The sequence below is a fragment of the Danio rerio genome, chromosome 1 (assembly GCF_049306965.1).
Source record: "Danio rerio strain Tuebingen ecotype United States chromosome 1, GRCz12tu, whole genome shotgun sequence".
Taxonomy (NCBI): Eukaryota; Metazoa; Chordata; class Actinopteri; order Cypriniformes; family Danionidae; genus Danio; species Danio rerio.
In genome coordinates, this window is record NC_133176.1 from 15582982 (window position 1) to 15600775 (window position 17794).

A 17794-nucleotide genomic window follows, 5' to 3' on the forward strand; every position below is an offset into this window, starting at 1 on the left:
TAAATCTGTCAGAGTCTGAATTGTATCCACACAAATGCGGATTGATTATCACTAGCTAAAAGGCTTTGTGAAGATTTCAGCAGACAAAGGCATTAAATATTAGATTCTGAGACACAGCGAGGCTATTTTCTGATAGACAATACAAGATCCGGCTACGTCAGACTGTGCTAAATTTGGCTCGGGCTGTGCTACATCGAGCGCCACTGTCTGGGGAGGCGCAAGTGTGTGTGTGCGTGTATGTGTGTGTGTCCTGACCTTCAGGTCCCTGTGGACGATCCCATTAACATGGCAGTGATGAACACTCTCCAAAATCTGCTGAATGCAGTGACTGAGAGAGAGAAAGAAACAGTGAAAGAGAAAGGTAAGACTGAGGGAAAGTGTGATAATGCAGACCAAAAGAAACACAAATCAACCATAATAAGGGAACTTAGAGGGAAATAGACACAACAGGGACTTAATCAGTCTTTTCTTAAGCAAGTATGCAGTTGTGCATGATTGAATATAGAGTTATACGTTCATTAAAAAGCAAGCAGGCATTAATCCTCTATAAATAACATGCTGCACATTTTCTTGTCCAGCTCCAAAGACACACATGCACATTTTCCTTTACACATGCTAAATTACACCCGAGGAGGCTGTGGAGGGAAGCAGTGTATAATTTATCATCAGTATAAATAACTTGCGCGCAGTGAAACAAAAGAGTCATGTGACCTAAAAGAACTGTCTGTAAGCATATTTGATGTGGAACCAGCTTGATGCTGATGAACGCTCTAATGTGCTGCTGTTGTAATGTGTCAGTCTGCATGTTCTTACCTGGCATCAGCCTCGCTGTAATACTCTCTCGCTACGATGTCCTCGAACAGTTCACCTCCAGTCACCCTGGAATCAAAGTTCAAGGTTACTTAATATCAAAGGCATCTTTAAGCAATTCAACACAACAGCCATAAATGACAGAATTTGTGTTTTCTCTGCACATCCTAAGGCCAGATTCACTAATCTGAGAAGTCACTGTTCCCATAGAAACAGCAAGTGCCTCTTTTTATTATTTTGCAAACCAGTGGTAGATAGTTAGAGTGGAGTAACAATAGACTTTGTTGGGGGTGGACAGACAATTATGCAGACGCTCATTATGGTGGTTGTAGGAAGGACCTTTCAATCAAAAGAACAACCTAATTGCAGCAAAGGCAAAGACTTTCCTTCTGATAAAGAACTGCACTTTAGCAAGTATTACACAAATATTATACCTCAGAAGACACTTAAATGCACTTGCATAATGTGTAATACTTTGGATGTATATATTACATTACATTATTATTATTATTTTTTTTTTTTTGTGATATTCAAAGAGGCAATTGCAGATTAGGAAGTGAAGTGGAGACTAAATAGTTGAGTTTTTAGTCGTTTCTTGAAAATAGCGAGTGACTCTGCTGTTCTGATGCAGTTAGGGAGTTCATTCCACCAACTGGGCAGATTGAGCGTGAGCGTTCGCGAAAGTGATTTTTTCCCTCTTTGGGATGGAACCACGAGGCGACGTTCATTCACAGAACGCAAGTTTCTGGAGGGCACATAGATCTGCAGAAGTGAGTGCAGATAAGAAGGTGCTAGGCCAGAAGTCACTTTGTAGGCAAACATCAGAGTTTTGAATTTGATGCGAGCAGCAACTGGCAGCCAGTGCAAACGGACTAGCAGCGGAGTGACATGTGCTCGTTTAGGTTCATTGAAGACAACTCGTGCTGCTGCATTCTGGAGCAGTTGAAGAGGCTTGACAGAGTTAGCTGGAAGCCCAGCTAGTAGAGAGTTGCAGTAATCCAGTTTGGAGAGAACAAGAGCTTGAACAAGGAGTTGAGCTGCATGTTCAGATAAGAAGGGTCGGATCTTTCTGATGTTATAGAGTGCAAATCTGCACGATCGAGCAGTTCTAGAAATGTGGTCAGAGAAGTTTAGTTGGTCATCAATCGTTACTCCAAGGCTTTTCACCATTTTGGATGCAGTAATGGTTGCCCCATCCATCTGGATTGAAAAGTTATGGTGTAGAGTCGGGTTGGCAGAAACTACAAGCATTTCCGTTTTTGCGAGGTTCAGCTGAAGATGATGATCTTTCATCCAGTGTGAAATATCCAACAGGCAGGCTGAGATACGAGCTGGAACCGAGGGATCATCAGGATGAAAAGAGAGGTATAGCTGGGTGTCATCATAGCTGGGTGTCATCAGCATAGCAGTGGTAGGAGAATCCATGTCTCTGGATGATTTTAAAACCCTTTTGACAATTTTCAAAACTCTAGACTCAAAATTCACAACTATTGCCAAAATTGTGCATTTTTGCACACAAACGGCATAAATGGCAGCTAGATCTCTGCAGCTCTCATATGATTTCATACTGAAGCTAAGCAGGGCTGTGCCCGGTCAGTACCTGGATGGGAGACCACATGGGAAAGAAAGATTGCTGCAGGAAGTGCTGATGGTGAGGCCAGGTGGGGCTTAACCTGCAGTCTATGTGGGTCCTAATGCCCCAGTATAGTGATGGGGACACTATACTGCTAAGTAAATGTAAATTTGCCCACAAGCAATATGGCTGCCGTTCCATCACCAAGGTGGATGCTGCACACTGGTGATTTATGAGGAGATCCCCCTAAAAACTATTGTGATGTTTTGTTAACTTAGTCTACTTTGTAATATTAGTTACAAACATATAAATATTTGTTTTATATTTATAGATTTGTTTTTGATATATTGCTGTTTAAGAAAAGAGATCCTGTGTGTTTTATATCCTTCATCATTGTGGCAAGGGACTCTCAAGATTAAAGCGACCCCGCCCACAAGAAAAGTAAGCTCCCTCAAAGCCCATGGTATAGTTCGAACACTGACCATAACCTAAATAGCCGGGTCGGTCATGTTTTCGGGTCCCCTTGAAACATTTCTGTTGTGTTCCGTCCTATTTGCATGTGTTGTGAGAAATTTGCATTAGTTAAGAGGATTTGTTTTAAAGTAGCATTAAGCTAGTCTTTTAAAACATTTCAACTGAACATTTGGAGTCATTTAAACTAGTGAACACTTGAAAGCTTCAGTCATCTGATTGGTTGAATTCTGAATGGTTGAATTCTGTGTTTGGTTGGTAGCTTTTAGAATCCACTGTGGTTCAGTGATAAAGTGTGTGGTGTTGTGCTCTTTTCAAAACCTAAACAAACTAAAAAAAGTCAAACAAAATTGATACAAAATGTGACAGTATTTAAAAATAGCAGTGCAAGCAGTTGTCATACTGTGCGAATCTGGGTCACAAACAGTTGAATATTACTGAATATGACAGCTTGTGTCTCTCTCCCTGTTTGTCTCTGCTTGCCTGTCCTTGTGTTCTCCTATCTGTTCGTCTGCCTTTTTCCCAACAGCCACAAACAGAACTACATCATAAGCCATTTTTTGTCAAGCAGACAGAAGTCAGCATAATCCATTGGTCTGGGCTATTCTTAAGGCTACATTCACACAGTTGGTGTTCAGAAATGGAAATTATATTTACAAACAGGTGCAAATATTGAATCTTCCAGTTCAAACAGTGATTAAAACATGATTAAACTGGGGTTGTCACATTTCTATAATTGAACTGTTTGTGAATGTTACTATTAACCCTAAAAATAGTTCACCCCAAAATGAAAATATGCAATTAATTTACGTTCAGGTCATCCAAGATTGAATTACTCTCTTGAGTACAACACAAAAGGAGGTTACTATATTATAGGTTATAAACGTGTGTGTGAGAACTAAAACGATGCCATTGTTGCTGAATAGCATCAGCTCCCAGTAAAGTATTGTTTTGTGTGTGTAAACCCATCTTCTAAAACCAATACATTATAAATATTTTAACTTTAAATATTACGAGTCCTTCAATCCTATGTTTTTAACATGAACTTTTATTTGCACTTTTGACATTTCTAGATCATCTACATAAGTATTTAAGAACAGTTATGAAAGTGTACTCTAAGCACATTTATGTTGCTTTAATTTGCATAATATTATAATAATTTCATGTTTTTATATACTTTAAGAATTTTAAGTACTGTATAATGCTAGCAAATGCAGTGGGAGGTTATTATATTTTATACAACAGTTCTGTCTGGTTCCCTAAATAACAGCACTTGTATAGCCTCTTCACCCTTCTGTATTACTCCGCCCACATAGAGTAACAGCAGATCAACAAACGCACTACAGTTTGACAAATATTGCAGCCGTTAACATGACAACATACTTTGAGGCTTTTATAGGTACGAATGTTTTTGAGATTCAGCGCATCAGCGGTCATCCGCCTATCATACTGAGAAGAGCAAAGACGGTTGATGTTCCGCCACAAGATGGCGACAGAGACCACAAAATAAGCCATCATTAAAACATAATTTTCTTAGTGTAGCTTAATGTTTCAAACTACAGCTGAACAAATCGTTACAGAACAGGTAAGTGACATTCTAAGCCGATCTCTCTCTTTTGTATGTTGTAGTGCTGTATTTATACCATGGTATGCTGTATTTATACAATAGTAATCTGGTGTTTGCTTTGCACTGGCTTTGGGTTAATTATTGTGAATTACTGTTGCAACAGAGAAATACTGGGAAATCTCTGTAGACTGATGGTATTTCATGAGCAAAATCACCTGTTTTGTCATTATTTTAGACATTACGCTAGAGAATCATTCAAATGCTAGCTCTAAAGTGGCGTTTGTGGATTAGCAACGGTTTCTGCTAATCCACAACTGAAAGCAGTTCCTCATACAAAAGGGTTTTTAGACTCCTCCATGTTTGATTTCCTTTTTTATACGCACAATTATGCCGTTAAACTGTTGTAGCAGTGCGATATGACTGTATATCACCACTAGAGGGACACTAAGGCACTCGGCCTACAGCCTCGAGTTAACACGCACCTCCCACTAGTGCCAATATACAGCCCTATCGCACTGCTACTTGTGTGATATTGCCCATATATGTTATAACTGTGTGTGTGCACTGAACTGATGCCATTGTTAGTGATTTGCATCAGTTCCCAGCAAGTATTTTTCTGTGTGTTTAATATACATCTAATAGTTATTAATTTGGTTAATAATTTGGGCTTTTTGATTACAATTTTAAAGCATAGTTCACCCAAAACTGAAGATTCTTTCATCATTTACTCTCCCTTCACTTGTTCCAAACCCATTTAGCATTTTTTTCTTTTGTTGAACACAAAAGAAGATATTTTAAAGAATGCTGGAAACCAGTAACCATTGACTTCTTTAGTATTTGCTTTTTCAAAAGTCGATGGTTACAGGTTTTCAGATTGTGCTAGTAAAAGTGATAAAAAGCATTGTTATAAAAACTGTGAAAGTTCTGAATATTTACTTTAAGGTGAAAAAAAAAAACTAATTTGTAATGAACCTAGGCAAATTGCAGAGATCTGGAATAAATCTAGGTAGGTCAACTAACAGTACATTTAAATTTTGGGTTAAACTATTCCTTCCAACACTCATAAAACCAGATTGACAACTGCATTCAGCTGCTGCGTAAACACAGCCAAAAATGTCTTTTTCTTCCGTAAGTCAGTTCTAAAAGTAATTCAGAAAGTGGGCTCATTGGCTCAGCGGTTTGCCGAAGGCTGCCCTCTGGGCGCTGTCCTGCTATCACATAAATATCAGTAGCACTTTGTAAATGGGGCAGTCTAATGCGATCTGCACAGACTCTGAGGAAGCAATGACAGGAAAAAAGACTGTGGAGAAAAAGAGAAGATTAGGCTAATATATACTTACAGATCAAAAACGAGGTAATGGAAGCCCTCCTCCGATATGCTGTCATGCAGTCGAACTACAAAGAGAATTTTGTTCCGTCTTTAGTTAGTATTAGCTCATACAAATCTCTGGTAGAATGTCTCTGGAAAAAAAGTGTTACCAATATTCGGATGTTTCAAGAGACGACAAATCCTGGCCTCTCTCTCCAGCTTCTGGTGATCTGAAACACACAAAAAACATTAATTGTTATGATATGATATTATTTTATGATATGATTATTTTATAAAATGGGACTACAGTTTGATTCTGCACCTCACACATAGATTTTCAAGGCTAGTGTTGCTGCAAGAGCTCTGCAGATCTCTAAATCTCCACCAGAGGGCAGTGTTTTGATGCCTGTGAGGGTGTATGCGGGGCAGATGGCACCCTGACCTGCAGAAAACTATAAATAACCACATGCGCTCTTCTCTCTTCTGTACTAATCCGACATAAAAAAAAACATACTAAACTTAACTGAAAAACAGAAAAACACAATTGTCCAAAGAATCACGTGACACAACTCAATATGTAGAATAATTTAAGTACTCAACCACCGTGATTGCACAGGAAATTTGGATGATATGAAAGGGAAATAACATGTAAATAAAATATGCTTGTTGTTTGGCACAATGTGTGATATATACTGCCTGCTGTTTAAAAAACGTAAAAGAAATGTGCAGAAAGCAGTGATAAAGGCTTTAAAGTATAGTGTAAATTGCTGTTATGTGACCTCATTATGTTGCATGTGGTGGTAAAGCATCATCTCTTAAAAGAATTAGCATTTCTACAACCATGTTGTTGTAAAATGTCATAAAGTTTGTGAGTCTAGACATTTGATTACAAAGCTTTTTAAAGTGCCCTCATTACACATGAATTTACGAAAACAATAACAGTAAATGATTCAGAATTAATGCTAACACCTACAATAAGGTTCATTAGTTAATGCATTTACTAACATGAACTAATCATGAACAACACATGTACAGCATTTATTAATCATAATTAAACATTTACTAATGCACTATTAACATCCAAGTCTATGGTTGTTACCATTAGTTAATGCACCTTGAGATAACATGAACTAACAATGAACAACTGTATTTTCATTAACTAACGTTAACTAGGATGAACAAATACAGTAGTAAATGTATTGATCATTGTTTGTTCAAGTTAGTAAATGCATTAATTAACATTAATTAACCTTATTGTAAAGTGTGACCGAATTAACTGTAGGCCAAATCAAACCATTTATATATGTATTACTCCGTACTTAACGTATTTTGAGGAATAGTTTACACTAAAATGAAAATGAACTCACTATTTACTCGTCCTCACTGGGTTTTAAACCTTCCTACATGGAAAAAACCTACAGTTGAAGTCAAAATTATTAGCCCCCTGTTTATTTTTCCCCAAATACTGTTTAACGGAGAGAAGATTTTTTTTAACACATTTTTTTATCGTAATAGTTTTAATAACTCATCTCTAGTAAATAATATTTGACTAGATATTTTTCAAGACACTTCTATACAGCTTAAAGTGACATTTAAAGGCTTAACTAGGGTAATTAGGTTAACTAGGCAGGTTAGGGTAATTAGGCAAGTTATTACATATCTATGGTTTGTGGTAGACTATCAAAAAAATCTAGCTTAAAGGGGCTAACAATTTTGACCTTAAAATGGTGTTAAAAAAAAATAATAGCTTTTATTCTAGCTAAAATAAAACAAGTAAGACTTTCTCCAGAAGAAAAAATATTATCAGACATAGTGTGAAAATTTCCTTGCTCTGTTCAACATCATTTGGGAAATCTAAAAAAAAAAAATCAAAAAAATCAAAGAGGGGTTAATAATTCTGTTCTATTAATATTTATTTTGCTCTGTTGAACACAAAATAAGATATTTTGAAGAAAGCTGCACTCCTGTAACCATTGACTTCCGTATTATTTACTTTTCCTACTACGAAAGTCAATAGTTACAGGTTTTTAACTTTCTTAAAAATATCTTAATTTGTGTTCAACAGAACAAAATAAAATAAAAACATCTTTTTAGTTTTGGGTGAACTCACGCATACACTATGGACAATTAAGCTTACCCAATTCACCTATAGCGCAAGTCTTTGGACTCGTAGGGGAAACTGGAGCACCCGGAGGAAACCCACTTGAACACAGGGAGAAAATGCAAACCCCACACAGAAATGCCAACTGATCCATCCGAGCCTTGAACCAGCAACCTTCTTACTTTGACACCCTAAATTAAATTATTACTGATGAAATATCATCCAATAAAAATATTTAGCAATTCTAAAATCAAGCTGGATGCGGCACTGTGGCGCAGTGGTTAGAACTGTCCATTCACTGCATATGCTGGATACGTTGCCGGTTCATCCGGCTGTGATAAATAAAGGGACTAATCCGAAGAAAAATGAATGAATGAAAATGATGCTTTTGTTTGTGTTAAAGTGTCCCTGTTATTCAATCTATGTGTTTACAACAGTTACAACAGTAAACGATGCATACTTGATGCAACTATCCCTAACCCTAACCTAATCTCATCCTTACAGTAAGCAAACGGTTTAATATTAATCTGTACTTACACATATAATACAGTAAGTTTGACAAATATACTAACAAGGACATGTTTGAAAACAGGATAAAACAGGCAAACTGCACATTTAGGCAGATGTGCTATTTGGTGCATGCTCTGTGCACATTATAAATCCAGCAAAAATAGCATGAAAAGCCTGCAAGTATGCAATCTGCATGTCTCCATAGTCACAGCTGATTCATAGTGAAATGAAGCCGGGTGAATCATATGAAAATGTGATTCATTTGAATTTGAATTGCGACCACAAATGAATAGCTCGTGTGTGCTCATGCAGCTTTGGGCCACATTTAGTTCCTTCTCACATTTTCGTTCAGATGGAGGGAATAAATTAGGTTTTGAAGGAGGCGAGGGGGATAAAATAGCAGAATTTCCTGTCCTGTTTTCCCTCTTTTACAAATCTGCGTATTGCGGTTCATCACAGTTTTGGTGGTTTATTCTCAGTTTCAGCAGGTTTATCTGTTCATCTTTCTTCTCTTTGTCACAAATCAACTCCCCCCACCTCCAGCTCCACAGGTAGCCCACCTACCAACCGGCCAGACATCTGTTGTCTAGCAACTCCTCCACCAATCAGAAAGCAAAGGCCTCTCTTCCTCTCTGCAGTGGAACCAGCCCTGCATGCAAATACAGGAACCCTCTGGATCCCACAGAACCCCAGCAAATCACAGCACAAAACTTTGATACAAAACTTTAGCAGCTCATAAATACGCGGCTACATGTTAATCGACAGTTCAGCATAATCACAGTGCCATTTTAGCACGACGATACAAAATTACCGGATGCATATTTCTCACATTACATGTTTAAACTAAAAAAAAATATGTTGCAGCACAAGAAGTATGCGCAGATAAGTATGCCATTCCCAAGACGAGCTCAGATCTTCAACAGAGCAGATGGCTTATTCATACACTGAACAACATCAGTGCTATTAATCTGGCTGCGCACCAAGAACAACCACCGTCATAAATAACACTTGCATTATTGGACAACAGCTATGAAACAATTAATGCGGCAGACCAGAATTATGGATAGCTGCATTCATGTTCTATATCGAACAAATAGAGAAATGCAAACACATTCACACACACACACACATTTATATCTGTATCGTTTTTATACAGCATGATCATGCCTAAATGTGCACTCACCGGCCACTTTATTAGGTATACCTTACTAGTACCTGGTTGTACCCTATTTTGCCTTTAGAACTGCCTTAATCCTTCATGGCATAGATTCAACAAGGAACTGGAAATATTCCTCAGTGATTTTGGTGCATTTTGACATAATAGCATCACGCAGTTGCTGCAAATTTGTCCGCTGCACATCCATGATGTGAATCTCCCATCCCACCACATCCCAAAGGTGCTCTTTTGGATTGAGATCTGGTGACTATGGAGGCCACTTGAATACAGTGAACTCATTGTCATGTTCAAGAAATCAGTATTTTGTGATTTGTGCTTTATGACATGGTGCGTTATCCTGCTGGGAGTAGCCATCAGAAGATGGGCACACTGTGGTCATAAAGAGATTGACATAGTCAACAACAATACTCAAGTATGCTGTGCTGTTGACACGATGCTCAATTGGTACCAATGTGTCACGACTGGGTATCACAAAAACAAGGGAAAGATCCAAGTGCAGCAAAACACATTTATTGCCAAACAATAAAAATCCCAAAAAAAATGACAAAGGGACAGGCAAGGTACCAAAATCGACGAAAACATGAAGTGCAAAATTGAAGCACAAAAATGAATCAAACACAAACTGAACAGGTATCCAAAAACATTGTAATGATACTAAACAAAGTGAACAAACAAACATACCAAACACGATGAACCAGATCATGAATAAAGCACGACAAACCTAAACAGAACATTGAAAATCCAAAGGCAAACTAAACACAACATAACAGGGCTTATAAAGACAGAACTAATTAGACAATGAGGGACAGCTGGAAACAAGGAGTGATCACATGACTAGGATACAAAACACAAAAACAAAAACAAAAACTGGTGCCCTTGAAAACCACCAGAGGGCACTGCAGCAGGTGTGACGCCAATGGGCCTAATGTGTGCCAAAAAAATACCCCCCAAATCATTACACCACCACCAGCAGCCTGAACCGTTGATACAAGGCAGGATGGGATCCATGCTTTCATGTTGTTGATGCAAAATCTGACCCTACCATCTGAATGTCGCATCAGAAATTGAGACTCAACCAGGCAACATTTTTTCAATCTTCTATTGTTCAATTTTGGTGAGCCTGTGCGAATTGTAGATTCAGTTTCCTGTTCTTAGCTGACAGGAGTGGCACCCGGTGTGGTCTTGTGCTGCTGTAGCCCATCTGCCACAAGGTTTGACATGCTGTGCATTCAGAGATGCTCTTCTGTATACCTCGGTTGTAACGAGTGGTAATTTGAGTTACTGTTGCCCTTCTATCAGTTAAAACCAGTCTGGCTATTCTCCTCTGACCTCTGGCTTCAACAAGGCATTTGCGCCCACAGAACTGCTGCTCACTGGATTTTTTTCTCTTTTTCAGGCCATTCTCTCGGTTTGAGTCTCCAATTGAGTGATTAGATGGGATGTGGGATGTTCATGAGATGTTCAACTAGTTTCAAAGGGGAAGAATGATGTGGTGTCCATGCAGTGATCCTTCACATCATAGAGAGGTTCAAAGACGTTTTTAGAGGCTTCAAATCAAATTGCAAATTAAACTGCGCAGACTACTTTAAAATTTGATATCTAGTTTAAAAAAAAATTCTCAAAATTATCATTCATATTCCTCAAAAAACAAAGAATAGGTGGCGCTCTCATATGGCCACTAATGGAAAGTAAAAGTTAACCGGTGGTCATGTCTGGTACTGCAGCCAAACAAAATGTTACTGAAAGCCCGTTTTTGAGGTCTAACTTCAAACTTGGAATATTATTTATTCAGATATTTCACTTAGATATTAAGTCAAATTTGGGCTAAAACAGGTTTTGTAAAAATACTCATTTTTTATAATATAATAAAATATACATTTGTTGTTTTCTTATCTATAAAGAGGTTAAACTCATAGGGACAAAACTTTTATTTTATTTAACATGTTGAACTTTTTTTTTTACTTCAGCTACAATCCTACAAGTGACTAGTTCTTTTAAATGAGACCAATCCTAAATCTATGAACTCAGCATTGAATATTAGCAACCATTTAAGTTGGACATTACATATTTATGTCCATGTTCAAAAGGTAGGGGTGACAGTTAAGGTGTTAAAAGCAAAATCTGTCCAACTTAAAGTTTTAAATGAAATCCCATATGTCCAAACTATATTTTCAATACGAATACATGTACAGTTACACCTCTAATATATTCGCAAAATGTCAAACATGTTATGGTGGCGTGCTGTTAATCATCAAATGCCACAAAAATGAGTCAGACATTTACATGCACTGCTAACACGCCATGTTTTTTCTCTATATAAAAAGGACTATTAATTGCAGCATCTATTTGAGAGAAAAACTAATTCATCTAAACCAAAAACCATGCGCTGAATATTTTGTGAAATGACAGCAGAATTGACATTTATATATACAGCAGACAATCCATGAAGTACTATTTGCTGGACTATATAGTTTTTTTAATCAGGCTTGACAGTAGTAGAGCGGTGTGTACACTATATCTACAGTATGTGTAAAATGCACTTTGGTCAGTAACAGGGAAAGGCCTACATTTGACAGTCCCGCCTCCTACCCACTTTTTTTCTGCTGTTCTCTTTTTTACTTGCTATCTGAAGCCTTCCGCACTGCAGCAGTATGTGTGTGTGTGAGTGTGTGTATGTGAGAGAGAGATAAAGAGTATTCCTTCATGTTTTGTGCTGCTTTTCCAGGAGATTAATGAGAGATTTGAGATCATCGGAGAGAGAGGGAGAGAGAGGGAAGCAATAAACCTCTGGAATGAATGACCAAACCCTTTGCCTTGAGTATAGCAATCATGTGTGATAAATAAATAAATAACAAGGGTCACAATCTTCTGATCTGGAACCAGCTGCTTATATTCAGAGCAGACAAGAGCAACTCATCACATGCAGTGACTTTTCATCATCCAGATACAGCTCAATTTACATGCAGCACATGTTGAAAGAAAGGAAAACCGTTGGAAGGGCTGTATATGTAAATTCTAAAACATTTGCAAACTGTATTGAATTGTATTACACGATGCATATAGTCTGACAAATCAAACGCATTTGCAAATCACGGTAGTTACTGCTCCTAGCAACTGGGAAGTCAACTTGAACTTGATTACTCACAGACTTACTCTATCATTAACCCTGCAGCTAAAACTCCCACTCCCAAGTCTCACAAAGGACACTGCACACTTAAGATTTTATGTAAACTCGCCGACAGTGTTTTCAAATTTTCTCAGTGCCAATGCTGATTCGGATGACTTGAAAACAAATATATTTGCACATAGTACAATGTTCAAATCTAAGTATATAAAATATCTTAGTTTTTTGTTTAAAAATGCAAAAGTTGGTAAAATAATGAATTAGTGATTTATTTTAGGTAATCATTAAAAATCACTTTAAAGATTGTAATAAATAATTAAGTTAAATAAAAAAAGTAAATAAATAATTGTAATTAAAAAAATTAAAAAGTAAGTTTTAAAAAATTACTAAAAAATAGTGGTAACACTTTACAATAAGGTTCATTAGTTAATGCATTTACTAACATGAACTAATCATGAACAACACATGTACAGCATTTATTAATCATATCTGAACATTTACTAATGCACTATTAACATTCAAGTCCATGCTTGTAAACATTAGTTAATGCACCATGAGTTAACATGAACTAACAATGAACTACTGTATTTTCATTAATTAACGTTAACTAACATGAACAAATACAGTAGTAAATGTATTGATCATTGTTTGTTCATCTTAGTAAATGCATTAATTAACATTAACTAATGAACCTTATTGTAAAGTGTGACCAAAATAGTAAATTCAAATGAAATTATTTTTTATAAAATAAAAAAATAAAATTGATAAAATAAAACAAAATAAAATAAAATAAAACTAAACAAAAATAAATAATTAAATTTAAAAAATAGATACAACTAAATAAAATAAAATAGATAAACTAAAATATAATATATAAAACACAATAAAAAATAGATAAAATAAATAAATAAATAAACTAAATAAAACTAAATAAAATCAAACAAAATAAACAAAATATATAAAATAAAATAAAACAATTCAAAGTTTCAATGATTGTGTCATTTGAAAAGACACAATCACATAAGACCAAAACCTTCCCAAACCAGGATGCACACAGAAATCCCTGTTTTGTTCTTAATATGTAATTTGTACATCAAACATTCTTACGAAGAAGTCTTAGTCATTTTGTTGACCCATTATGTTACAAAACAACGTGAAGCACTCCATCGTTTTGAAGTTGACGTCTCATTGGTTCAATTCTATAATATTTTCATTAAACGTCAGTTGTGATTTTTAACACTTTGCCCAGAAACAAACACTTCATGTTGCCAACTTGCCAAACCCCCTAACAGGCCCATAGCCCGGGAGGTTTCGGGTAGTTAGAAAAACCCACCCTCCCACTGACAAAAATCAGAGTTTGGCCCCTATATGAGCTCACTTGTCCCATTTTTGAAAGTGTGCTATCATAAATTGTGAAAGTAACTGATAGAATAGGGCAATGAGAGAAAATATTTTTTTAATTACTCAAATTTACAAATTGTGACAGAGGAAATGAGCTGGTCAGTTTGCTATTTACCTACAGGCTACAGTTTTGAATGTTTTTATCTGTTTAGACGCAGATTTGTAAATAAACACATTGTGGTAAAAGTATGGTAAGCTAAGCACTTTAACAAAATTGTAACAAATATTTTTGTTGCATCAAAAAGTGTGGCTATGATCACCATCCGACAAGCTAATGCAGCAAAGATTAGAGCTTAAAATGCCAGTAAAATGCAGTATTTGAACCTCATAATTTAATAGAAATTGAGGAGAATAACTGCAAAAAGCTCCACTTTTTGAGAGTAAAGAGCCAGCCCTTTCAATAGGCTGCTACTGGCATGTCTAAACAACCATTACAATGAGTACTTTTCAGAATCAACTAGACACTGGATTTCTCAAACATACAGTATGTCACCCCCAGTGCTGGCTTGTCCAATAGGTAATATAGGCGGGGGCCCCATCACCACTGCTCTTGAATATTCACTGTGAACATAAGCGCGAGGACAAGCGGGTACATTTAATTCATTAACAATACGCAATACACAAACCCCAAAGATACAATTCACAATGACGGTGAGAAAAAAATAACCTCTACATTTCAATAAAAGAATAGCTCTGTATAATTCATACATGACAAATAGCTGAAAACAATTACAACAATATGAATAAAAGCAGAAAATATTAGAAACATACCCAGCAGCATCACTCTATTTTGCATAACACCACCTGCGATCGCCTATTGGGTGAACTAGAATGACGTATTACACAGATTCCATATCAGTTCAAATTGCTCATGTTGGATATAAAGGCAGAAAAAGTGTCTTAAAGTAATAAAGTGTCACAAGCGTTGTTGCTATTTTTAATCGGAATAAAATGGCGTTCAAAGCAAACAGCATCTTTCCGGAGCTGAAAAAGGAAGAAAAGAAAAGCAGAGGAAGAAAAGCAAGCTCAAAGTAAAGGTATGTTCTTCTACGCAATTACATTTTTTAGTACTGCAGTATTAGTTGTTTTAATAAATGCATAGATGCTCATAATCACAGGAATACAACAAAAATAGGCCACATTCAGCATGTTTCATTAAATAATCAATTAATTTTCTATCCCACTAATTCACCCTGCTGAAGAAACACAGGTTTCCCCCTCATCTGGTCAAAACCGGATTTTACCCACCTGTCTAACATCTAATGCAAAGTTTTGTTTGTGTAAATCTCTGTGTAAAAAAAAGCTAAAATGTCTCCTGCATTTGTATTTATTTATGCATATTTTTGTATGTTATTCATTTACAAATTCATTTATTTGTAAATGTCACACTTATATACTTTATTTTTTAAATGAGTGTTTTCTGGCTTGCAAACATATTTGTTTAAATATTTTTTACATATGTGTTATAGGTTAAATATGTTACAGATGTACACACATAAACATTAACATTTTATTTTTGTGCTTCTTACAGTTTTTACTCCAGTGGGCTAAATTTTTTTTAATCTCGCCTAGGGCCCCTCTACCCTACAGGCCAGCACTGCTCACCCCCGAATATTTTTCTTAAGACGTTTGGTGTATATTGTACACTGCACTTAATTGCAGCTAGATCTGCTTAATGCTTTCACTCCCCTAAACATAATACTGACCATAACACACTGTGATTGGTTGCTTTACATGTGGGTCAGATGGTCTCTAGGGTGGTCTTTGGCCAATGAAAACTGTGATGAATCCAGACCTTCTGTCGTCAGTTTGAAGGTCTAGTTATGCATGCTTAAGGAAAGTACAAGACTTAGTACAGTCTGTGTTTCATGATGCTTTTAGCAGTATTGCAAATGATGCAATTAAATGGAGTGTTGGACACTGACTACATAACTGTCGGAGCACGGGGTGTCTAGTTTATTTTCTTATTTAAATAACCATGATATTTTCTGGCAAATTTGCATGTTTAAAATAGTCTTGTCTAAATACACATATTCTTTTTGGATACATTTCACAAACCCCACTCCTAACCCTAACCCATAAGCAACCCATAAGCAAATCCTACTAAAATGTACGAATGAGATCAAACATTCATTCATTCATTCATTTTCTTTTTGTCCCTTTATTAATCTGGGGTCGCCACAGCGGAATGAACCACCAACTTATCCAGCATATTTTTTACACTGCGGATGCCGTTCCAGCAGCAACCCAGCACTGGGAAACACCCATACACTCTCACACTCACACTTATACATTACGGCCATACCATACACTAATACACTATGGCTTTTTCACTTGAAAAAGTGGGGAATTGGCTGTAATTATGAAGTTATTTCAGATGTAACTGCAATAAATTACATAAAATAGGCTACTGCATAGTTTCTAAAACACATTTGACAAAACAAGAATGTATAACCTTAACTCAATGTTTGATTTAATGTTTAATGTTTAATTGAAGGTTCCCACTTTACACATGTTGGTCAGTTTAAGATAAAATGTCTAAAATTGAGTTTTTAAAAGATTTAAAAGTGCACTTGTGTGTCTTCATTTTTACTGATTGAGTGATAAAGATTCACATGAGATTTAGAATGTAAGCAATACTATAAATAGTTTTTAGAGCGAGTAATAATCCCATTTATCTAGCTACAGTACATGTCCCTACTGAAGGGAATTTAAGCTAATTATTTATTTTTCGCAGTAATATCAAAGCTAAAACTTAAAACTATGGTTTGAATCTAATTGTAATATCCTCTAAAAAAAACAAGCCATTCTCGTAACTTTGTTTTTAGTGTGACTGAAATGTAGGCAATGAATGACTAAGGCTAAGGTGAAAAAAAAGGGAGGAGACCGACAGAAACTCATAGTTTAGAGGATAAAACCTGCTCCTGACCAGGTTAGGTCACAGAGTAAGTTACCACGGTAAATGAGTAAAAGTAATCTCTCTTTCAGAAACAGGTTTAACTTACCCTGCTTTCTCAAGTTTGACAAACCTGCCATTTTGAAACAGAAAACCCAGAGTTTCTCTCATTTCAGGGTTAACATACTTTAAGTTTTCACTTAAATTTCTTTCTGAAATGGGGTCCTGGACTGACTGTATTCATTGTGGGAGTGCATGAACCAACTGTGATCCCTGTATCGTGACGGCTTGGGATGAATACATGAAGACAAAAATATCCGTAAATGAGCAGCTTTACATATTTTGTGATTAATGATTTTTTAAATGATTATTATTTATGATTTTAAATTGCATTATTTTCCCAACAGGCGATGCGGTGGCATGGTGAGTAGCACGATCCCCGCAATCACATGGGTTTCCTCCGGTTTCCCCCACAAGTCCAAAGACATGTGGTATAGGTGAATTGAGAAAGCTAAATTGTCCGTAGTGTATGTGTGTGAATGAGAGTGTATGGGTGTTTCCCATTGATGGGTTGCAGATGAAAGGGCATCCACTATGTAAAACATATGCTGAATAAGTTGGTGGTGACCCCAGATTAATAAAGGCGTTGATAACTTTGACATGGTGTTTATGTTATTGTGTCTATTTTTCTACAATATGTTTATATTATTTTATATAATTTTTTTCTCTCTCTATTCTTTGTTATATGTTATATATGTTACATATAGTATATGTTGTTATTAAAAGCGGAAGTCTTTTATTTTGAATTGATTACTATTACAGAAATAAACGGATACACGGTGAGATCGCACATGA

General features: G+C 36.3%; 1 protein-coding gene across 26 annotated transcripts in view; it reads right to left on the minus strand.

Annotated features, from left to right (window-relative positions):
• The window catches only part of camk2d2 (calcium/calmodulin-dependent protein kinase (CaM kinase) II delta 2), a 71614-nt gene that overhangs the window by 33532 nt on the left and 20288 nt on the right, over nt 1-17794 (minus strand). For all 26 annotated transcript variants that reach the window (XR_012398563.1, XR_012398577.1, XR_012398534.1 and 23 more), the window contains 4 exon segments: nt 5901-5960; nt 5762-5816; nt 814-879; nt 256-328 (listed from right to left, as the gene is read on the minus strand). Coding sequence is in view for 19 of the 26 variants with exons in the window: in XM_005159836.6 (XP_005159893.1) it covers nt 256-328; nt 814-879; nt 5762-5816; nt 5901-5960 (254 nt within the window). In the remaining 7 variants the exon portion in view is untranslated.